A 23,964-nucleotide genomic window follows, 5' to 3' on the forward strand; every position below is an offset into this window, starting at 1 on the left:
TGAGGAGTGAGCAAGCATTCAGTGGAAATGAAAAAACAGGATAGGAAGTTGAGACACTGCCTTGGGGGAAAATATGTGTAGGCTGCCAGGTTGTAGGGAAAGGAGCCTGAACTTGATGTCCAGTTTGAATCTTGGTTTTATTCCTCATCTGTATGACCGTACCTCAAGCAAATCTCTTAACCTCTGGGAGCCTCTGGTTTCTCTCCCATAAAATGGAAATAGATCTTGCTCATAGAGATTTTTATAAGACTAAGATGAAATAGTGTTTTTGCAAAACAACCTGTTGTATAAGCGTCAGGTATTATTTTTCATTTTTCTTTTTATTTCCCCCTCCTGCCCAGGACAATTCTTGCTTTCCTTTATTTTTAAAGATAATTTTGTAGACTAATTCCTATACTGGTGTTACTCTAACCTTCACAAGTCAAAGCTGAACTGTTTAGGGAGGCTTATAACTACCTTGGACCTGATATCAGTCTCTTGTATTCTAATGTCCCATGTAAGTTTCTCTTGCATGAAAATACCTGGGGATTTGTGACTCACTAAAGCTAGTGCTGTGTTAGGCTCTCTTAACAGGATGGACATTCCAGACCCCAGATAATAATTATCTCATTGTATGTAGAGTCATTAAGACCAAATCTAAAGTCTTGGGTTCCGTTTACCTCATTCATGTGAGGCACTGGAAACCATGCCATGTGAGGAACAATTGACGGAACTCAAGGGTATTTAGACTGAAGAGATCAGCTGGAATGTGGAAAGTTAAAAAGCTTTGAAGCTTTTTCTGTAGGCAGTGGGGTCTCTTCTGAGTTTTTGAGTGGGAAAATGACATGACAGAGTAATTCTTTGTGAAATTTGGCTCCATGATTGGTCAGTAGGATGAGTCTGTTAGTAAGAGGCAGAGAAACCAATGAAAATGTTACCGTGTTAATACAGAGTGACCCCAACCCATGTCCATCAATACTAAGAGATAGAGGGAAAAGTGAATGATCAGAATAAGAAGTTACCACAGATATATTCAAGATGAACTCAAATTAGTGTTTAATAGATAATGAATTGGCTGACAAGACAATTCAAGATGGCAGAATGGAAACATGGCAAAAGAGGAGGTTACATTAAGCAAATTGCATATGGGGAGAAAGGAGAGGGATGCCAGCCATCTTGTAACTGTTCAGCTTAATCTGAAAGAGGTTTTTAAGAAGGTGAGGTAGTAGGTAAAACAGCTTAAATTTGTTAAGAGAAGAATGCTTCATGATCCCCACGATCCATGTATCCCAGAAGAGATGACGGAGGCTACCTTCAGATCTTTTCAGCCCCTTGCTTCTGCGGATACTGTTATACAGGGCGTACACTTTCCCTTCTCAATCTCTCATTCCTCCTTCTCTCTCTGCATCTTGGGGCAAAGCCTTGGAGACAAGAACAAACAATAAAAATGATAAGTAAGTTTCCCTTGAATTGTGCCCATATATTAATATTTACTTTAGCAAGGCTTCAGACTGGCTTAGAACTGGAGCAGTTGTTCTTATACCAGGGGTGATTTACAACGCTCCCTCTTCACCTCTTTGCCAAGGGGACATTTGGCAATGCTTGGGGATATTTTTGATTGTCACAACGGGCAAGGGGTGCTACTGGCATGTAGTGAGTAGAGGCTAAGGAAGCTGCTAAACATCCTACAGTGCACAGAACAGCACTCCAAAATGAAGAATTATCTTGCCCAAAATGCCAATAATGTTGAGGATGAGAACCCCTGAATTAAAGGGGTAACACTGGATAGTTGGTATTAGAAACATCCTTGAGCCCACCAGACCTCTTTACCCTACCCTTGGGATAAGTTGTTAACAGCACATACTCTCTAAAGAATTCACTGAGCTTTGGGTTTTTTTGGTGCTAAAGCCTGGGAAAATCAGCAGATGTTGATCTTCCGATTTTATTTGATCAGTGTACATGATTTCTACTCAAAGAAGGGTTGGTACCCCTTCATAGTGATTATGGCCTTATTTCAGACCATAGAACTAGCAGTTCCTCTTCATTTAATCATAGAGATTGAGGGCAGCATATGTCTAACACCCAAAGTGTAAATTCATAGGGTAAAATATCTTAGAAATCTCTTCTTTCATCAGCCACTCCTGATCTTTCATCCAAAAATGTATTCTAAAGAACTGAGAAAATGGACATTTTCCAGACACCTATGTGTGTGGCACTCTACTAGGCACTGGAATTCCAAAGACAAGAAGTCCCAGCACTTTGGGAAGCCAAGGCAGGCGGATCACGAGGTCAGGAGATCAAGACCATCCTGGCCAACATGGTGAAACCCCGTCTCTACTAAAAATACAAAAAAAAATTAGGCGTGGCAGCACGCACCTGTAGTCCCAGCTACTCAGGAGGCTGAGGCCGGATAATTGCTTGAACCTGGGAGGCGGAGGCTGCAGTGAGCTGAGATCGGGCCATACACTCCAGCCTGGGTGGCAGAGTGAGCCTCCATCTCAAAAAAAAAAAAAAAAAGAACTAAGAATTGGTTTGTGTTTTGAGATGGAGTCTCACTCTGTCACCCAGGCTGGAGTGCAATGGCATGACCTTGGCTCACTGCAGTCTCCGCCTCCTGGGTTCCTGGGTTCAAGCAATTCTCCTGCTTCAGCCTCCTGAGTAGCTAGGACTACAGGTGCATGCCACCATGCCTGGCTAATTTTTGTATTTTTAGTAGAGACGGGGTTTCACCATGTTGGCCAGGCCGGTCTCGAACTCCTGACCTTAAGTGATCCACCTGCCTTGGCCTCCCAAAGTGCTGGGATTGCAGGCATGAGCCACCCCACCCAGCCCAAGAACTGAGAATTGGTGAGATCACCTGTAGCCATGTAGTTTCTCAACTGTATTAGTGCATCTTGCCCTCCTCCAAGAAAATGATTCTTGGCACCAAAATTTGTCAATTTGCCTTTTCTCTAACTCCAAATCAAAATTAGAATATCAGCAGGATGGTGGCCATGGAAGTTGGAATTCACTAAGGAGTGTGTAACAACTCACCTGCCAAATCGACTAGCCCTTAAAAAAAAATTAGAATATCATTTAGCATCAGAAACGTTTTCAAATTAGTTAGCAAACCCCAGTCTCCAAAAATATATAAAGTCAGGGAAAAAATAAACAGACTAAACTAGAATGTGTCTTGAGGGCAGTGACTTCTTGTCTTTGTAATTCCAGTGCCTAGTAGAGTGCCACACACGTAGGAGGTGTCCGGAAAATGTCCAGTGAATGAACAGAACTTGTTGAGACAAGTAAAGGAGATGCTCATGTTTCCATAGACTTGCTGTAAACATGAGAAGCGAATAGGCTAAAACCTCAGAGAGATGCCGAACCATGGTAATAAAGTTTGATCTTCCAGAATTGAGATCAGGATGATGGTATGATAGTACTTACAGTAGGTCAGGCAGCATATCACAAAAATTCCATTTACTGAGATTAAGATAATGGCCCAGGATGGGAGCAGGTTATCAGGAAAATGCTCTTGCTTGGCTATGGAGGGAAAAGAATAATGTCAGCTGTAATGTATTTCCTACTGCCTGATACTCATTCTGTGCCTTTTCTATTGATGCAACTGTGGAGTACTCTTTGCCTGGTCAGCTCTCCAGTATGCAGCTGCTAGCATTTTTCTTGCATAATTCTTCAATCAGGCACATACTTGTGGGCAACTAATATTCAGATGTCACATATTAAAAGTGAAAAAGATACTTTGTCTGCATTTACTGAGTTAAGTTGACATAAGGAAGATTCTAAGGAAATCTTTTACAAGCCATCTTGTATCTCAGTTTTATAGCTGATTATAACTATGTGTTACTACTAACTGGTTGATGTTGTGTTCTAGGTATACTTTATTTTTCCTTCTCTAGCTCTGTCGTGCCTTCTCCCTTTCTCCTACCATATTCTCTCTCAACACATACACATCACACACACCCTTACCTCACAGTAGCTGCCCTAAAGCTACAGGAGCCACTTTGCATTCACTTTCAGATACAGGTTTTTCACCCTCTAGCTACTGGAAACACAGAACAAGTCTGGCAAAGAACTAAGTGTGGATATGTCTTGGTATTAGGTGGGACCATCCTAGAAGAGAGCACTGAAGGTTATCAGCTGTAGTTTCAGTCCCACAGAGAGCACAAGAAGTACACAAGGAAATGAGGGTGGGGAGGAGAAAAATGTTGGTGGATATGGTGCTGCGGGTCCATCCCTCCAGATCAGGAGCAGCAGCTGCAGTATTTTTTCTTCAGCTGCTTTGAGGAATCATTAGCAATATCTGGAAAAACGGCAGGGACACAAATTATAGCAGCTCATTTTCTGGTTTCTCTGAAATGGCTTACAAATAAATGAATATTTACTAACTTATTGTTTTTACTTTTTTTCTTCATGCTGAAGTTTTATTTAAAACATAAAAGAAATGTTCCTCAAAAATGCTAGTGAATAAACAAAAGGATACGACACAGTGCTCTCTCACTATGAGTTAGCCAGCCTATCCAAGTACAGGGTAATATACAGTACTCAATGCTGGTAGAATTTCACAGTAGTTTAGTGTTAAAGATTATCTGTGCCTAGATTACGAAGAGATTCTCAATGTGTGATGCTTAGTTCTGAGTTTACACCTTACTGGGCATGAACAAGAGCCCCTGCTCCTTGGCCATAGCCAAATCCCTTGGGCCCAAAGTTCTTTGCATAGCACCATTACAATAGATTTCACCTTCTTTTTCAGTCAGAGTTGTTGATTCAAGACTCTTCCCACACTTTGCACATCAGAAACAGTTTTTGTGCCAGGGCTTTCCAGCTCCAATTATCTTCTCGGCAGCATATACAGAATCCCCACATCTGGAACACTTCTCAGCACCTCCATATTTCTGAGCAAATTCAGAAGCATTTGGATTTGTTGTAGGCCTGTGAGGCTGAACACTCTCTGGCTTGATGCCCAGCCTCTCGCCATGTTAAGCGTGCCAGCACCCTGGCCATAACCATAGCCTTTTGTCCCATATTTCTTTCCATAGTAGGATTTGCAGTAGATCTCTTCATTGTGAATTGCCACTGTTGTGCTATCTAAATTTTTCCTGCAAACCATTGAGTCGGAGGCAGGAGCATGCACCACAGGCGGAGCTAGCAAGGCTGGGCTGGAGAGAGGGTCCAGGGAGTCCAAGATCCCTGTTTTTACTTTTCTGATTACCAAACCCAGTGGTAAGTTTTATTTATTTATTTATTTATTTATTTATTTATTTATTTATTTATTTAAGACGACTTTCACTGTGTTTCCCAGGCCAGGCTGGAGTGCAGTGATGTGATCTCAGCTCACTGCAATCTCTGCCTCCCGAGTTCAAGGAATTCTCCTGCCTCAGCCTCCCGAGTAGCTGGGATTACAGGGGCGTGCCACCACACCCAGCTAATTTTTGTATTTTCAGTAGAGATGGGGTTTCCCTATGTTGGCCAGACTGGTCTCGAACTCCTGACCTCAGGTGATTCTCCTGTCTTGGCCTCCCACAGTGCTGGGATTACAGGCATGAGCCACTGCGCCTGGCCTAGTTTTATTCTTTTGCTTATTGGACTTCTCATCAGCATTTAGCCCGTTGGAATCTTCTCCTTCTTGGACTTCTGTGACACCACATCCTTCTGTTTCTGTTTGTTGCACTCAGTTTTCTCTGAAGGCTTTTCTTCCTCTTCTTGTCCTCTAATTATTGTTGTTCCCATGGTTCTGTTTGTGGTCCCATTTTGCCCTTACTGGCCCCAGTCTTCCTGGGTAATATCCTCCACACCTGAGATTTGAAATGCCATCTGAGGCTGGGCACAGTGGCTCACACCTGTAATTCCGGCACTTTGGGAGGCCAAGGTGGGCAGATCACCTGAAGTCAGGAGTTCGAGACCAGCCTGGCCAACATAGTGAAACCCTGTCTCTACTAAAAGTACAAAAAATTATCGGTGGCGAGTACCAATCCCAGGTACTCAGGAGGCTGAAGCAAGAGAATTGCTTGAACCAGGGAGACAGAGGTTGCAATGAGCCAAGATTGCACTCCAGCCTGGGTGACAGAGTGAGAATCTATCTCAGAAAAAGACAAAGGAAAAAAAAAAAAAAAGAAGTGCCATCTGATTTCTAAATTTGTATATTGGATGGATGCCAGCATCTCCACCTGATTAAAACTGAATTTACTACCTGCTTTCCAAATCATATCTACCACCTGTATTCTCCCATTTCAGTGAATAACAATACCATTTAGTTACCCAAATAAGAGTGTGGTATTTTCTTTGTGCTCACTTCCCAGTAGGCTCCCAGGTATTTTCTGTTCTATATTCAGAATATCTCTGGAACTTACTGCTTTTTCCCAAATCTCTTGCAGCAACTGCCTTAGCTGAGATTTTTCTCATCTCCCACCTAGTAGCCTGCAAACCGGTCTCTTTGCCTCAGGTTTCCTAGGCTCTAATAACTCCTGCACATTGCTGTCACAGTAATCATTCTGAAACACCTATTTAATCATAGTGTACCTACCACTTAAAGACAGGAGAGTTGGTTTTTCTTTTTTCTCTAAAACACCAGATTGAATGGAGACATCAAGTGATTACCAGAGTTGACCTCTACAGATTAGAATGACACAAAAAATAACAAGCCATTGCTGTTATCCTGGGAGTCTAGAAGTTTCACAGGCTTCAGCTCATTCCTGGCTTCCACTCCACACCCATCCACAAGCCTCATTCAACCTAGAGAGAGTATGTGTGTGAGGGAAAGAGGGAGGCCTCAGTAGCAGCAAGCCAGGTCTATTGTGACACCTGTTAGAAACCTGGTAACATCCCACAGGGGCAGACCCAGAATCCAAGTTACACAGCGGTGTGAGGGCATCTGCACATGTAGCTTATTAGATACCATGAGTATGACTCTCTCAGATGTATCTCCTTCCAGTTTATCAAGGGAAAACAAATTTGGTGGGACTACACTAAAAAGAATCATATGAGCAATCCGCTTAATTAATACATTTGGGCTTTTTTTTTTTTTTTCCAAATCAGTTATTTACTGATATGGTTTGGCTGTGTCCCCACCCAAATCTCATCTTGAATTATAACTCCCACAGTTGCCACATGTCATGGGAGGAACCCAGTGGGAGGTGACTGAATTATGGGGGCGAGTCTTTCCTGCACTGTCCTTGTGATAGTTAATGAGTCTCACGAGATCTGATAGTTTAAAAACAGGAGTTTCCTTATAACAAGCTCTCTTTTTGGCTGCTGCCATCCACATAAGACAAGACTTGCTCCTCCTTGCCTTCTGCCATGATTTGTGAGGCCTCCCCAGCCACGTGGAACTGTGAGTCTAATTAAACCTCTTTATTTTGTAAGTTGCCCAGTCTCGGGTATGTCTTTATCAGCAGCATGAAAACGGACTAATACATTTTCACCTCAAAGCTTTACTCACCCTGATCTGTAACATTTCTATGTACTATACACTTAATGTATATTTGTTAGTGCAGTCAGCCCTTGACCTCCTATAAATGCATTATTTGCTTTTGAATCTTATTCTAAAGAATCCCCACACAGTCCAATTAATGAGATTTGAGACATTTATACCCTAAAGCTCTCCAGCCACAAAGACAAAAACCTTAAGTTAGCAAACTATAGCACATGGGCCAAACCTGTCCTGCACCTGTTTTTAAAAATGAAATTTTGTGGCTGGGTATGGTGGCTCACGCCTGTAATCACAGCGCTTTGAGAGGCTGAGGCAGATGGATCACCTGAGGTCAGGAGTTCGAGACCAGCCTGACCAACATGGTGAAACCCCATCTCCACTAAGAAAATACATAAATTAGCCAGTTGTGGTGGCAGGCACCTGTAATCCCAGCTACTTGGGAGGCTGAGGCAGGAAAATCGTTTGAACCTGGGAGGCAGAGGTTGCAGTGAGCCGAGACCACACCATTGCACTCCAGCCTGGGCAACAAGAGTGAAACTCTGTCTCAAGAAAAAAAAAAGAAAAATTTTGTTGGAACATAGCCATGTCATTCATTTATGTCTTGTCTGTGGCTGCTTTTGTGCTACAACCAGCAGAATTGAGTTGTTGCAACAGAGACTGTGACTGCAAAGCTTAAAATATTTACTATCTGGCTCTATTCAGAAAAAAATTTGCCAACCCCTGTCTTAGAATGTCACATATATCCATATTCCAATATAAATAATGTCCAAATCAAAATGCAATCCAAGCTAGTATTACTGATTTAATAATCAGTACTCTACTGTTTTCTGCCTTCAATCAGAACAATGTAAAATTGGTTAAATAATGCTATAACAAGAAAGTAAAAATAGAGACTTAATAAACTATATGATTGAAGCCTCATTTTAATAAAATTTTTACAACACATAAAAGATGACTGAGACTGGTAAGTTTGGAGTATCAATAGTCATGTCAAAGTTTGGTTTATATTTGAACTAATTTTCCCAGGAAATTTTATCTCATTGAGGAAAATAAAGAATCTGCTGTAGCTGGGCATGGTGGCTCACGCCTGTAATCTCCACACTTTGGGAGGCTGAGGCGGGCAGATCACCTAAGGTCGAGAGTTCGAGACCAGCCTGACCAACGTGGTGAAACTCCATCTCTACTAAAAATACAAAAATTATCTGTGTGTGGTGGCTGGCACCTGTAGTCCCAGCTACACAGGAGGCTGAGACAGGAGAATTGCTTCAACCTGGGAGGCGGAGGTTGCAGTGAGCCAAGATCACGCCACTGTCACGCCTGGGTGACAGAGCGAGACTCCGTCTCAAGAAAAAAAAAAAAATCTGCTGTAACACTGAAAGATCTAGAGTAAATCATACACTAGCATGAATTACTAGACCATCTAAAATAAATTATCCACTTCGCAACTACAAGTAAAGACATGAAGAATTAAGACATGCCATATAGTATACATTGTGCTATATACTTATGTGCAACTGTATTATCAAACTCAGTGTTTTGTTTCTTACTATACAGTCACAAAACCTATCCTTGGGAGTGGGGCTAGGGGTAGGGAGAGAGACCTGTGGTCCTCTGTATGATCAGCTGTACAATTTAAACAAGTATTAATATTTTGAGCATCTCAGTTCACCTTGTAAGCCATCTTAAGCCATTATAGGCCTAAGATGTATATATTCATATAAACCCATCGTTTTCATTGTATATTTTCAAATGATTTCACCTCTTGGGGAAAGAGAATTCTCTGAGTTTACTACCAGTAGGGTAAAATATTTGCTCCAAAATGACCTCTTTTCAGGCGTTGTCTTCAAGGAGTTTGTCACTCACCTTTCCCAGACTTGGTTCAGAATGAACCAGTAGTTCTTAAAAAGCACATTCGCCCACACAAAAAAATTGTTTGGCACCATGGAACCGTGTGGGTGGCATGCCCTAAAAGAAAGCACCAAATCCCTAAGGGCAGTTCCAAAGGGCAAATTTTAATGCTTTCAATAATACTATTGTTACAAAAACTTTTTAAGATGAATGCTTGATGGATAATGGTTTTTAGTATATATAAATTTTAGAATATTTATTACAAGAAAATAAGGCCGGGTGCAGTGGCTCACACCTGTAATCCCAGCACTTTGGGAGGCTGAGGCGGGCGGATCACAAGGTCAGGAGTTAGAGACCAGCCTGACCAACATGGTGAAACCCCATCTCCACTAAAGATAGAAAAAATTAGCCGAGGGTGGTGGCTGGCGCCTGTAATCCCAGCTATTCGGGAGGCTGAGGCAGAAGAATTGCTTGAACCTGGAAGGTGGAGGTTGCAGTGAGCTGAGATCATGCCACTGCACTCCAGCCTGGGCAACAGGGCGAGACACTGTCTCAAAAAAAAAAAAATAAATAAATAAAAAGAAAATTAGTAACATTATCACACCTTGCACAGTGACTTTATTTTTTAAATTTATTTTTTAAATTATTTTATTTATTTCTTTTAGAGACAGGGTCTCACTCTGTTGCCCAGGCTGGAGTCTAGTGGCATGATCATAGCTCACTGCAACTTTGAACACCTGGGCTCAAGTAAGCCACCCACCTTACCCTCCCAAGTACCTAGGACTACATATGTGTGCCACCAAGTCTGGCTAATTTTTAAAATGTTTTGTAGAGTCAGGGTCTCATGCTTCCCAGCTGGTCTTGAACTCCTGGGCTCAAGTGATCCTCCCACTTCAGCCTCCCAAAGTGCTGGGATTACAGGCATGAGCCACTGTGCCCAGTCTCACAGTGACTTTAATAAGTCATAATAGCACATGTCATTTGTGTATCTAAAAACACTATAAAATACTATCAAAGTAAATACGACAATTCTAAAATGTATCTGGCTGAGTTACAGTAATGTGCCATGTAACGTTTTCAATGGCATTCTGCATATATGATGGTAGTCCCATAAAATTATACCGTATTTTTACTGTACCTTTCCTATGTTTACATATGCTTAGATACACAAATACTTATTGTGTTACAACTGCCTATGTGTTCAGTATGGTAACATGCTGTACAGGTGTGTAGCCTCAGAGCACTGGGCTGTACCATGTAGCCTAGGTGTGCAGTAGGCTGTACCATCTAGGTTTATGTAAATACACTCTGATGTTCAGACAATGACAGAATTGCCTAATGATGCATTTCTCAAAATGTATCCGCATCATTAAATGACACATGACTATATTGTCTTTTTAGATTCGATATAGTAGAAACTCCCCAGAACAATGTCACTTACTTGTATTCCAGTTGAAGGTCTGATTCACTCTTAAATGTCCATACTTGATGAGACACATGAAGCTGTGGTTGGTTGTCATATTGAAATCCAGTTTGCTGCTAACAGCATAGAGCTCAGTTTCAGGATCTTGGGAAACTGTTGTGTTGATGGCATTTAATTCTTCTCCATTTTCCAACCAGGAGAGGTGAGGCTCTGGAAAACCTCCAGAGGTTGAGCAAATTATCCTTCTAATATTAGAAGTTGGAATTTCAAAGTCAGATATACTAGGTGTAGGGAAGTCAGCTAAAGAAAGAACAAGAATATATAATTACATATAGTTATAAACCTATGTGTGTAGAGGTTTATTTTTAAATAATTTTCTAGCTTTAATAAGAATTGATAAAGGCCAGGTGCAGTGGCTCACTCCTGTAATCCCAGCACTTTGGGAGGCCGAGGCAGGTGGAACACCTGAGGTCAGGAGTTTGAGACCAGCCTGGCTAACATGGCAAAACCCCATCTCTACCAAAAATACATAAATTAACCAGGCGTGGTGGCAGGCGCCTATAATCCCAGCTACTCGGGAGGCTAAGGCAAGAGAATGGCTTGAACCCAGAGGGTGGAGATTGCAGTTAGCCGAGATCGTATGACTTCACTCCAGCCTGGGCAAAAGAGCAAGACTTCATCTCAAAAACAACAAAACAAAACAAGAATGATAAAATGAGATATAATTTGCAACTTCCCATTAATCATTAATAGTTATGTATAATCCAAAGACTAACTTTGATTTGAATTGGTTATATCAATTCTTTGCCACTTTTGATGGAGATAGGAGGGCACTTATTAGAGAAAGGAGAAGTAGGTTCGTGTGAATAAATGTTGCCAGAGTACTTGCAATTGTAAGAGATGAAGAGAAGAATAATAGACAACGTTTACTGAACTCTTGTTTGTTAGGTCTGGACCTTACCTCATTTTGTCCTCACAGAAACCCTAGAGAGGTAGGTTGTAGATCTAAAAAGGTCAAAGATCAGTAATTTCATATGATTTAACCTAATATAATTTCCATTTTATAAGTAATCAAACTGAGGTTTAGAGAAATTATAACTAACCAGTAATGGCGGAACTCAAATCTGTCTGACACCAGAGCCTGTCTTTTCTTGACCTTGCCTTTCTTTCTTTCCTTTCCCTTTCTTCTCTTCTCTTCTTTTCTTCCTGATGCTTGAAGTACACAAGTGGCTTTCTTCTATGTTATCTATTTATTTACTAAACTATAGCGAACGCCTGAAAACCCACCATCCAACTTGAGACCGAAAACACTGACAGTAACTTAGGTAAATCTGCTGGTATGATGTCACCTATCCTGTCCCTCTCTTTCCCTTACCTAAGGTAATCACTATCACTATCCTAAATTTGTGGTTAGCATTTCCTTGCTTTTTAAAAGGTCGTCTTTACATGAGGGGCCTACCCCTTTGCTCTTGAGAATGGTTTCTCATGTCCTCCTTTCTGGCTTTATCCTTTGAACATTGACTCTTAAGTCTGTTACAGGTAAGGGCTCCATGAAGTTGTGTTTCCCTTTTCTTTCTGGCTACCTAAACTCAATACATAAATAGAGAAGGCTTTGCCTAACATAGAACTTTCGTTTGGAAAGGGTCTAGATGGGGAGAGAGAAAACATAAATCTGGTCAAGGAGAGGAGATCTTGGAGAAAGGAAAATGCTGCCTAATTTGCAAACCTGTGACCTGCCTTTTGAGGGGGCATTGTGTGCGTGTGAGTGGGGGGCAGGCATTGAACTATAGTCATGAGCTTTTGCTTCTACTGAGTCTCACCAACACCCCATCCCCCCCCAAAAACACCCATGACCAGTATTTTTTAATTTGCATATTTATTTCTGGATGGGTTTTCCCTCTCTTTATTCTGTCCTGAGACCATGGGCAAAGCTCTTTATTTTAGGTGAGAAGAAAAACTGTGAACCACATCAGTAATGTTTTCATTTGAAAATATCATTGAAATGTATTTGAATAAATTTATTTGAATTCATTTGAATTTTTTAATTATTTTGATAGTAGACATGCTGTTTATTTATTTAATGTGCATATGGAAGCCTGAAAAATAGAAAGCTGTATAGATTGAGTTTAGTTGTTAATTGGTTTGGGAGTCTTCCATGCATAATTTATGACTTCTTGGTGTTCTATATATTTGTCCAAATTAATTACTGGGATGAAGCTATGCTAGCTTTCAAACAGGAGATGCCTTTCAGAAATTTGTATATTGTGCAGTTGTCAGACCAATTAAATACCTGGTTGAAATTAAAAAAAAAAAAAGTAGTCTTTTACTCAGAAAAACCTATATCCAAACTACAACATTGAGCCTATAACCTCATTCACCACACTTTATTGTTTTTCTTACTATTTTGATATGCCTTAAAGGGACAGGAAGGCCTTCCTAGCATTCCTCCAAGACCCTTGAGGCACTGTTTCATTTATATATTTGATCCCCATAAGATACTGAAGTACAAAGTACAGGAAAATAAATGCAGAGAACATAGGAGAAAGATACCTAGCGGCTTCGTCACTTATTCTTACACATAAAGAGTTTAGCTTCTTAGCATGAATGTAGGGATTCAATCTCCCCATAGAGTTAGCTTTCTTTTCAGAATTCTGAGCCCCACAGAGATGTCATGTAGCATATGGTCATCAAAAGCAGGTTTTAAAACCAGTTCTGCCTTGTGACCCTGGGTCAATAACTTACCCACCTTTAGTCTTAGTTTGCTCATCTATAAGATAGGGACACTAATACCCAGGGTTGTAAGAATTAAATGACATCATTCATAGAAATCACTTAGCACAGAGCCTGACACACAGGAAACTAAATAGTCTCACCATCTTGGCTTACTGCAACCTCCGCCTCCCGGGTTCAAGTGATTCTCCTGCCTCAGCCTCCAGAGTAGCTGGGACTACAGGAGCCCACCACCATGCCCATCTAATTTCTTGCATTTTTAATAGAGATGGGGTTTCACTGTGTTAGCCAGGATGGTCTCAATCTCCTGACCTCATGATCCACCAGCCTCGGCCTCCCAAAGTGCTGGGATTACAGGCGTGAGCCACCACACCCAGCCAATGATAGCTATATTTAAGTGGGTCTTGAATTTATCCTCTCTTAGGTAAACCCCCTCATTTAAATCAGGTTGCCAGGCAAACACTTCCAGGGATGCCTTGTGGCACCTACAATAATGAGGATAAAGGGAAGCCATGACAAATGATGATAATTGCCAGGAAAGAGGAAAAGTTGGATTTGGTTGGAGGTGAAGTTACCTTTTTTTTTTTTCAATGAACCCTGTCCCTAAATGAAGTTTGATATGTTCCTGAGCCACTTTTAGTTGGCATTGTTATTTCCCACTTATTAATTTATCCTATAAGATCGACTCATGACACAGGCAGCTGATATCTAGAATATTCTGTGTTTCTTATAGCATCAATATGTTTTGTGTTATAACTAGGAATAACAAATCCAAAAACTCATATCCTAAATTATTAATATGATTCATGTTCATTTCTGTGCTCTGCTTTTCTGGGAAATAAACTACAGGAATGCCACTCATACCAGGAACTGTATTAAAAATCTTTTCAAGGCCAGGCGTGCTGGCTCATGCCTGTAATCCTAGCACTTTGGGAGGTCAAGGCAGGAGGATCGCTTGAGGTCAGGAGTTTGAGACCACCCTGGACAACATAGTGAAACCTTGTCTCTACTAAAAATAAAAAATTAGCCAGGCATGATGGCACATGCCTGTAGTCCCAGCTAGTTCGGAGGCTGAGACAGGAGAATCGCTTGAACCCAGGAGGCAGAGGCTGCAGTGACCCGAGATCACGCCACTGCACTCTAGCCTGGGTGACAGGGTAAGAGACTCCATCTCAAAAAAAAAAAAAAGTTTCAAAATCTTTCTTGGCTTAGAACAGCCTAAACTCCATTTCCCACCTTTTTTCTAAGGCGATCTGTTTAGGGTAACTACTCCTAAGGTCTCGTGAGATTGTGAACAATCAAAGACGTTGTAAGACTGTGACCTTTGTATCTCATTTTAATTAGTTAACCCAATTTTTACCACTCTTAATAGGAAAGGGTAAGAATGTCTTACGAGGAAAGGAATAGGTGCACACGTTTTAGGAGGAAAAATCCATTAACTTAGTTAAGCTGTTAACTAATGTAGCTAGTTCTCAAACATGCCAGTTAATGGAGGTTTTCATATGGCTATGCTGATATTATATTACCATTTTGCAATCTTAGACAAATATAGGGTAACCAACTTGTCCTATTTGCCTGAGACTTTCCCAGTTTTAGCACCAAAAATCTTGTGCCCCAAATAAACCCTTTGGTTCTGAGCAAAGAGGATAACTGGTCACTCTAGCCAAATGAGAGCTTAATTCCTTGCTTCTCAAATTGTGGTCCTCCACAGCAGCACAGGCATCACCTGAGAGCTTGTTAGAGGTGCAGAATCTCAGATCCAAACCCCAGACCTACTGAACTTAAATCTGCATTTTTAACAAGACCCTCAAATGACTCATAGGCTTATAAGCATTTGAGAAACACTGCTTTGACTCAATTGGAAAATTCAGAATGCTTCTCAGCAAAATTATGCGAGTGACTTTTTTGTCTTCCCTTTACTGGATTTTGTCCACCCACACACCCTCGGTTCTGAGTACCCCAGAAATCTCACATTGTCCCCTTAGCTGTCCTTGGTCTCTTACGGTAATCTGCTAATAGGACCTGCCCCCTTGAAATGTTTCCTTTTCTCACTCTTGGATTTTCTTCTTTATCTTTATATCCAAATTCACCTGACCTGAGTCTACCTCTCTCTTGGTAGTCCATTAGAGGACTACGTACCTAATGTAATTAACTAATACAGGCTAATATATTTGTGGTGCCACCCCCCACCCCCCACCCCAGGAAACACATTTTCATTTTAACAGGGATCTTTTAGGAGGAAAATCGAGAAACTAGCAGGAATGGCTATGATGATGAGAATTTCAGGAGTCAATGCAGGTGAAAATCGTGGAAGAGGTAGGCTTCTTAGTACCCCTCAAATCACGTCACCATATAATAATTTATTCTATCCAAGAGCAGAGAAAACACTGAGTGAAGTTTAAGATAGTTCCATGTAACTTTGGCTTACTCCCCAAAACTGTAGGTGTGATCTGGATGTCACAAGTAAAGATTCATAGCTAATGATCAAAACAAAGAACAGTAAGGAATTCACTACGGATCTGCTTAAGTTATCTATTATCAAGGTTAATCATTATGTTTTATTAAGTAAGAAGTTTGGTTTTCACTAGAGGCTCAAGTCCCAGGGGAAAAAGAAATATGTTCAAATTTCAACTGTGAGAAAATGGCTCAGGGCTATAATTTCTCAAAAAGGGCTCTGGCTCCTTCGGTATCCTCTGTTATACTGTGATTAAAGTGAAACCCCCTTTGCAAAATTATGACTGAGACAGTGAAAGAGATCTAACTTAACTGACTCCATCTTGCTTCTAACCTCCAAGCTATCTTTGTTCATTCGTGGGTGTAGGCTGAACTAACTTTGGTAGAAACTTAGTTTATAGTTTATAGTTTAAACAAAGACGGTAACAGCCCTTTCCCAAAGCAGACCTCCTTCTTGCCGGGGGAGTAGATTGCCTTTGTAGGACTAACATTAGCCACAAGATTAAAAATTATGGTTTAGGAGTCATAAAGCTGGATGCTATGAGATTCTGACCCTCCCTAAACTGCTCCTAAGATCAGTGCTTGAGCTATTTTGCAGCCCCTGCACTTGATGGATCAGCTGGCACCACCCAGATCAATAAACTGGCTCATCTGATCTTGTGGCCCCCCAACCCAGTGCAAGAAGACAGCTTCAACTCCCTATGGTATCATCCCTGACCAATCAGCACTCCCAGCTCACTGGCTTCCCCTGACCCACCTAGTTATCCTTAAAAACTCTGCTCCCCAGATGCTTGGAGAGACTGATTTGAGTAATGATAAAACTCCAGTCTCCCGCACAGCCAGTTGTGCGTGAATTACTCTTTCTCTATTGCAATTCCCCTGTCTTGATGAATCGGCTCTATCTAGGCAGCAGGCGAGGTAAACCCCTTGGGTGGTTACAAAAGCAAGGGTCCTTTCTTTCCGAGACCAGAAATGCTTGCCTTCCACAGTAGGTACATAAACAAGGCTTTGATTCATAAATTAGTTTTTTTCCTTGTGGCAGGAATTAATTATGCATCCAATTCTCTAACTTTTTTTTTTTTTAAGACAGAGTCTCTACCAGTAGGGAAATGCTCACCCTCCTCTGTAGTCTGCTTTTTTTTTTTTGAAACAGTCTTTGCTCTGTCACCAAGGCTGGAGTGCAGTGGCACCATCTCTGCTCACTGCAACCTCCGCCTCCCAGGTTCAAGTGATTCTCCTGCCTCAGCCTCCTAAGTAGCCAACACGTCCCTGGCTAATTTTTGTATTTTTAGTAGAGATGGGGTTTCACCATGTTGGGCAGGCTGGTCTCAAACTCCTGAGCTCAAGCCATCCACCCACCTTGGCCTCCCAAAGTGCTGAGCCACCACACCTGGCCCAATTCTCTAACATCTAATTTTTCAGGACTGACTGCTAGATTAGAGCTTCAAATATGCAATAAGTAAATTATCACTTTGAAAATATTAGAATATAATAGTAAGATAGCCATAGTAATAGACATTCACATACTACCTGAAAAGGATTTATGCCTCCATTGTTCTTTTTTTTTTTTTTTTTTGAGATGGAGTCTTGCTCTGTCACCCAGGCTGGAGTGCAGTGGTGCAATCTCGGCTCATTGCAACCTCCGCCTCCCAGGTTCAAGCAATTCTCTGCCTCAGCCTCCAGAGTAGCTGGGATTACAGGAATGCGCCACCACATCTGGCTAGTTTTTGTATTTTTAGTAGAGACGGAGTTTCGCCATGTTGGCCAGGCTGGTCTTGAACTCATGACCTCAAGTGATCCGCCTGCCTTGGCCTCCCAAAGTGCTGAGATTACAGGCATAAGCCACCATACCCAGCCCCGTTACCTTTTCAGCATACTTTCACAGGCATATATTGCTGGGTCAAGTGCAGTTAGTAGCAAGGCTACATCAAATCAAAGATGCCCCTTGGTGATTGAGAGGCTCTTTAGGTCATTATAGTGCCCCAGGATGATTGTCATGAACTTGGATTGTCAAAGAACAAGAAATGCACATTAACAGATATTTCCAGGACATCTTTAGAAACCAGTTAGAGTTTATCGTACAACTAGAGACTTAACTCCAAGAAATGAAGTGAGATACATCCCTCTTTGGTAAAATTTTCACCTAAATCAATAGCCATGTGTCTTTAAGGGCATTAAGAATCTGCCGGCCTAGAGTAAAATCAGAAAATCCCACCAACCTTTGACCGATAACGTCACTTCAGCCAGGTGTTCCCGCTTGAAAGCGTCTTTTTCATACTTCAGAACAACACACTCGTATGTGCCCTCATCAGATGGGCGCAGAGCCAGGATCACAATGGAGAGGTTATTAGTGATATCAAAGATGGTCCGGTTCCTGTACTCGGGCCATATATTCATGTCCCCAGACATCATAGTCAGCACCATTTTCTTCTCCTTTTGCCAGTAGATGCGAGTTTGTGCCAGCTCTTCAACAGAAACATTGTGACCACAGGACAGCGTTGCCACTTCTTTCACTTCCTTGGTCACGTGGATAACACCTATGGAGAGGCAAACAGAACAAGATTGTATATTTATTAAATACAGATTCCTGCACGGTCAGGAATCCAAAGTCGGCAGTAACAGAACTTAGGATGTTGTGTCTAGTGACTAAGTATCAATCCAGTTTGATTTTTGGGGTCCCCAATGCTTTTTTTCTCTTCATTTTTTAAAAATTGTGGTAAAAAACACAACAGGCTGGGCATGGTGGCTCACGCCTGCAATCCCAGCACTTTGGGAGGACAAGGCAGGCAGATCACTTGAGGTCAGGAGTTCGAGACCAGCCGGGCCAACATGGTGAAACTCTGTCTCTACTAAAAATACAAAAAATTAGCCGGGTGTGGTGGCAGGTGTAGTAATCCCAGCTACTCGGGAGGCTGAGGCAGGAGAATCACTTGAACCCAGGAGGCCGAGGTTGCAGTAAGCTGAGATTGCACCCCAGCCTGGGCAACAAGAGCAAAACTCCATCTCCAAACAAACAAACAAACAAACAAACACATAACATAACATAAAATTTATCATCTTATTGATTTTTAAGTGTACAGTTCAGTAATGTTAAGTATATTCACATTGTTGTGAAACAGATCTCTAGAAATTTTCATTTTGCAAATCTGAAACTCTATGCCCATTAAACAACTCCCCTTTCCCCCTCTCCCCTCAGCCTCTGGCAATTGCCATTCTGTTTGTTTGTATGAATTTGGCTACTTTAAATATCTCATAGAAATAGAATCATACAGTAACAGCCTGTTTATGATTGGCTTATTTCACTTAGCATGATGCACTCAAGGTTCATTCACTTTGTAGCATATGATAGGATTTCCTTCCTTTGGAATGGTAATGATATGATCATAAGGATAATGAATAATATTACACACACACACACATACCCCACAGTTTGTTTGCCCATTCATCTGTAGATGGACATTTGGCTTACTTCCCACCTCCTGGCTACTGTGCTGCTATGAACATGGGTGTGCAAATATCTCTTCAAGACCCTGCTTTCAATTCTTATGGATATATGGAATTTTGGGGTCATATGGTAGTTCTATTTTTAATTTTCTGAGGAACCTCAATAGTGTTTTCTATAGCAGTTGCACCTGCAATGCTTGTTAAAGGTTTTGGAAGTCACTATCTAGAAAAACTAAATGTGATTGCATAAAAAACAAATTTGGTTTTGAAAACAATGAAGATAAATCACTAAAATCAGACTCATGGACCAATCATTATAACATAACCTATCCCCTTTTTCTTGAGAATTTTCCAATGACATGCAAGATTTAGGAGCATATGAGCCTTCTCTCACAGCAGGCAATTTTTAGTCCTATTACTTCTTATTTGGTTTACCTAACACAATACCACCCCCAAGAGAAGTCAGTCCTGACTAAGGTTCTGGGTACAGTGGTGGTGGAGGAGGGCAAGGTGCTGCTGCCCACCTCTGTCTAGATAGCCTATATTGAATTACTCTTCATACTATTTCCTTTTTTTGCTTCCTCTGTGGTGGCTCTATGGAGGGGAGAGGTGCTATGTCATTTAATCCCCCAACAACCCCACAAGATATGTATTATTTTCCCCATTTTGCAGCTGAGACAACTGAGAGATTGAGAGGTTCAGGAAGTCTAGGACAGGGCAGGTCAGCCTGAGATTCCAAGGGCCCATGATTCTGCAGTCATGACGAAGAATAAGGGAGGGAGATGAGGTCAACTAAGAAGAAAAAAGAGGGCCATACTTTAAATAGGTAGGGAATATAATCAATCTTCATTATTCATGAATTCTCACTTACAGAAGGCCTCCTTCTTGGCTCTGTTGCCTGGTCACTTGATTAGGTAATTTTCAGCTACTACTGCCTTGAGAAATAAGGAAGAATTTCACTGTAAAGACCTAGTCTCTGATGCTCACTGCCTTTTCCCTTGAGTTTCTCCTACAGCCCCTCTCCCCACAATCACGTGATGCAACCACACACACACACACACACACACAGAGATATGCACATGTACACGCATTCATTTAAACTACAGAACTGCATTTAACCGTGGGAAAAATCTAAGAATAAATTTTATCCAGATTAAGTGAGCTAAAGACAATCCATTTCATGTGACTTCAGTGGCGTGGCACAGGAATAAAACCTTCATCTGTCACCTAAATACACATCCTGATTCCTCCCCTTTTCACTTGAGTGACTTAGGATTTAAAGCTCTCAGGACTGCCTACTTCCCTACCTACCTTAAAGGCAACCATGACTAAGTGCACCCTGCTAACATCCTTGCCTAGAGGCTCCTGGTTGTTGGTATAGAAAGAACATGGGCTTTTTTCATTCAATAAAATCCACAGTAGTTGTGTGACCTTAAGCAACTTACTTTACTTCTCTGAACCCCAGTCTTCACATTGGTTATTATGAAGATTAAATGAGATAATTTATGGCAAGCACATACTGTAATTCAAGGCCTAGACCCACACCAAATATGAATCCCATTCTCCTTTCTCCAAGGGGGTGGGAAATTTACTAACTTCTAAGGCTTTTGATTTCGTCTTTGGACAATTTGACTGAGGAAGTTTTGCTTTGCTTTATGTTGAAGTCTGTTTCCCTCTAGCTTCTACATGCATTACAAAACACATCTCATTCTTCTTATGTAACAAGACTTGCAGATATCTGAGGATACTTATATCCTCTCTCAGACAGTTCTGCAGGTTCCCATCTGCCCCTGTTCCTTATTGATGTACTGAAAGTGAGTACCCTCACTTTCCTCACTACACAGTTTGATTTGTGTGTATATTTTTTTGAGAGAGCAAAGTCACTAAATCTAGCATTCCAGACATCCACTGTGTGATTGGCTCAGAGTAGAACCGGGTTGTCACTTCCTTTACCTAAATCTATGTTTGCAGCCTAAAGTTGAATTCAATATATTAGCAGCCACCTTACACCTTTGATATAACTATTGATATACTGACAAGCAAATTGCCTTATTTTTCCACCTACACATACCACTGTGTGCTGCTCCTACATCCAGTTCAACACCCCACCAAATGGGTAAAGCTCTTCCAGTGACGTTATCTTTCAAGAGTTATCCAGAATCTTCCCCTTCCCTGCATCTCCATAAGACGACACATCTTTCTTTCTTTTTTCTTTTTCTTTTTCTTTTTTTTTTTTGAGACGGAGTCTTGTTCTTTTGCCCAGGCTGGAGTGAAGTGGCGCGATCTCAGCTCACTGCAACCTCCACCCCCAGGTTCAAGCAGTTCTCCTGCCTCAGCCTCCTGAGTAGCTGGGATTACAGGCGCCCACCATCATGCCCAACTAATTTTTGTATTTTTAGTAGAGACAGGGTTTCCACCATGTTTGCCAGGCTGGTCTCAAACTCCTGATCTCAGGTGATCCTCCCACCTCAGCCTCCCAAAATGCTGGGATTACAAGTGTGAGCCACCACGCCTAGCATGACGAGACATCGTGAGCATTCAGAAATATGGAAAGGCACCTGCTTGTCTTATGTATATAGCCAGATGCCTATGGGCCAGGAGTTGGGGACAGAGACAGGGATCCCTAGTGAGCGAGAAAGTCCACTGGTCCCCTGAGAAGACCTGAATATAAGGGCCAACCATGGGTTAAACAATGTGCTCAGCCCCAGGGGATATGAAAGTCATAGTAAGGAATGTGAGATCTGGAAGGGACTTCCATGATCATTCATTCTCGTGGCCTTATCTTACAAATGAGGAAACTGAGCTGAGGAAAAGAAACTGCCCCAGTTTTACACATTTTTTTCTTTCTGGCCCAGGCTTTTAGGGCCATTCTTCTTGTTTACCGATTTCTTCAGTTTTAGGCCACAGTCAGTAAGTTAAGCCAACACTGTCCCCACCCACCCCAATCCAGCCCTACCACTGAGCCCTTTTGCTATAAGAAACAGAGTCCCAGGCCGGGCATCGTGGCTCAAGCCTGTAATCCCAGCACTTTGGGAGGCTGAGGTGGGCAGATCACGAGGTCAGGAGTTTGAGACCAGCCTGGTCAACATGGTGAAACCCCATCTCTACTAAAAATACAAAAAAATTAGCCGGGCATGTTGGGACACACCTGTAATCCCAGCTACTTAGGAGGCTGAGGCAGGAGAATCACTTGAACCTGGGAGGCAGAGGTTGCAGTGAGCCAAGATCACACCACTGCACTCCAGCTTGGGTGACAGAGTGAGACTCCGTCTCAAAATAAATAAATAAATAAATAAGAAACAGAGTCCCTTTCTTTCCAGGCCTGATTGATCCCATGGTTCCAGGCTGAAATGACTCCCATGCTTATACCTTTGGACTATTTCTACCATCTTCAGGTACCCTAAATGGATCCTATATCCTGCCTTTATCTCTTTGGCTATCTGCAGTCCATGCCATACAATTACCCTCCAGCCTGGATTTGCTAAAAGAGTTTTTATTTAAAATATTCTGTTCATTTCTCCATCCACATAGCCAAGAAATATCGGCATATCAATATCTAAACTAGTCTCTGTGTCAATAGCACCAAAATTCCTTAGCAGGCTGTATTTTCTGATTTTTGGTTTAGAAGGCATGGTCATTCTTCCTAGGCTCTTGTAGGACCTAAAAGCAGCATCCCTCTAAGGCCCCAGTGCCCCCTGCCCAGTGCTGTCGTACTGTGCCTTCTGGGCCCTGTATCCCCTGGAGCCACACAGATCCCCTTAGGGAGACCCATGTCTAGGGACTTCATTTCCAAGCCCTCTCTCTTCTTAGATAGCAGGATCATGGGGCACTAGCACCTTTCCATCTCACCAGCCATTCTCAGGCCTCTGTCAGACTGGATACGGCCCCACCACAGCACTGAACAAGAGAGTTTTGTGATGGTGGGTATTTGCATAGCAAAGTGAGGTAATGCAGAAAGGTCCAGGCACCTCTTCAGCAATTGTGTGGAATGTTGCCAGTCCCTGCTTTAGGGAATATAACTGAAAGAAAGGAAGAAATAAAAAGACATACTTGAAGGGAGCATATTTCAAAGTGAAGCTATATTAGCTAAAGATCAAATGACAACCCAGACACTCCTAGTGTTGCAAGGAAAGCAAAATGAGACGTAGAAGGAACATGGGCTATCCATCTCCATTGACTTGGATTCTAGTCCCAGCTCAGCCACTTGCTGTTTCATCTGTTTCTTCATCTCTAAATAGGTATGACACCTACCCCTTGGGATCACTGGAAAATTCAGTTCAATTAAATGATATAAATAAAAAGTCCCAAGGACATAGCAGGTCTTCTGTAAGAGTTTCCATTTTTCTTTCTCCCTCCTCCCACTGCCAACTCTTACCTTTCATTTCACTCAAGGGTTATGTCAGATATATAGCACTCTGGTCTTGCTATGGGCCAGACAGACAGCAACTCACTTGTCTGGGCCTCCCAATAATAGGGTCTTTCCCCACCGAACTATTCGTTCCCAGCCAAAAAGAATCCAATATTTCTCACTGATTTTGGTATGTGGTGATGTTAGCAAAAGTGAAAGCATAGCTGAAAGAGAGACTATCTAATTTCGGTGATGGCTTCTGAGGAGTTTTTGTCCAGCCTTCTGAGGAGAAGAGTGAGGAAGAACAGGACTAAA

General features: G+C 41.8%; 1 protein-coding gene and 1 pseudogene across 8 annotated transcripts in view; both read right to left on the reverse strand.

Moving 5' to 3' along the window:
* Window positions 1-23,964, reverse strand: part of CD80 (CD80 molecule) — a 57,194-nt gene that overhangs the window by 2,848 nt on the left and 30,382 nt on the right. For 3 of the 8 annotated variants that reach the window (XM_016941715.3, XM_063806135.1, XM_001163234.6), the window contains 4 exons: window positions 18,077-18,394; window positions 10,692-10,973; window positions 3,403-3,498; window positions 1,292-1,400 (listed from right to left, as the gene is read on the reverse strand). In XM_016941715.3, coding sequence (XP_016797204.1) covers window positions 1,330-1,400; window positions 3,403-3,498; window positions 10,692-10,973; window positions 18,077-18,394 — 767 coding nt within the window. In that variant the 3' untranslated portion in view covers window positions 1,292-1,329. Of the gene's footprint in view, window positions 1-1,011; window positions 1,401-3,402; window positions 4,277-6,496; window positions 6,583-7,914; window positions 9,546-10,197; window positions 10,974-18,076; window positions 18,395-23,964 lie in introns of those variants that run through there. The other 5 variants (XR_010155296.1, XR_010155295.1, XR_010155297.1 and 2 more) reach the window with 4 other exon arrangements.
* LOC134809468 (cysteine and glycine-rich protein 2-like) lies at window positions 4,491-5,209 on the reverse strand (annotated as a pseudogene).

This window comes from Pan troglodytes, chromosome 2 (assembly GCF_028858775.2).
Source record: "Pan troglodytes isolate AG18354 chromosome 2, NHGRI_mPanTro3-v2.0_pri, whole genome shotgun sequence".
NCBI classification, from domain to species: Eukaryota; Metazoa; Chordata; class Mammalia; order Primates; family Hominidae; genus Pan; species Pan troglodytes.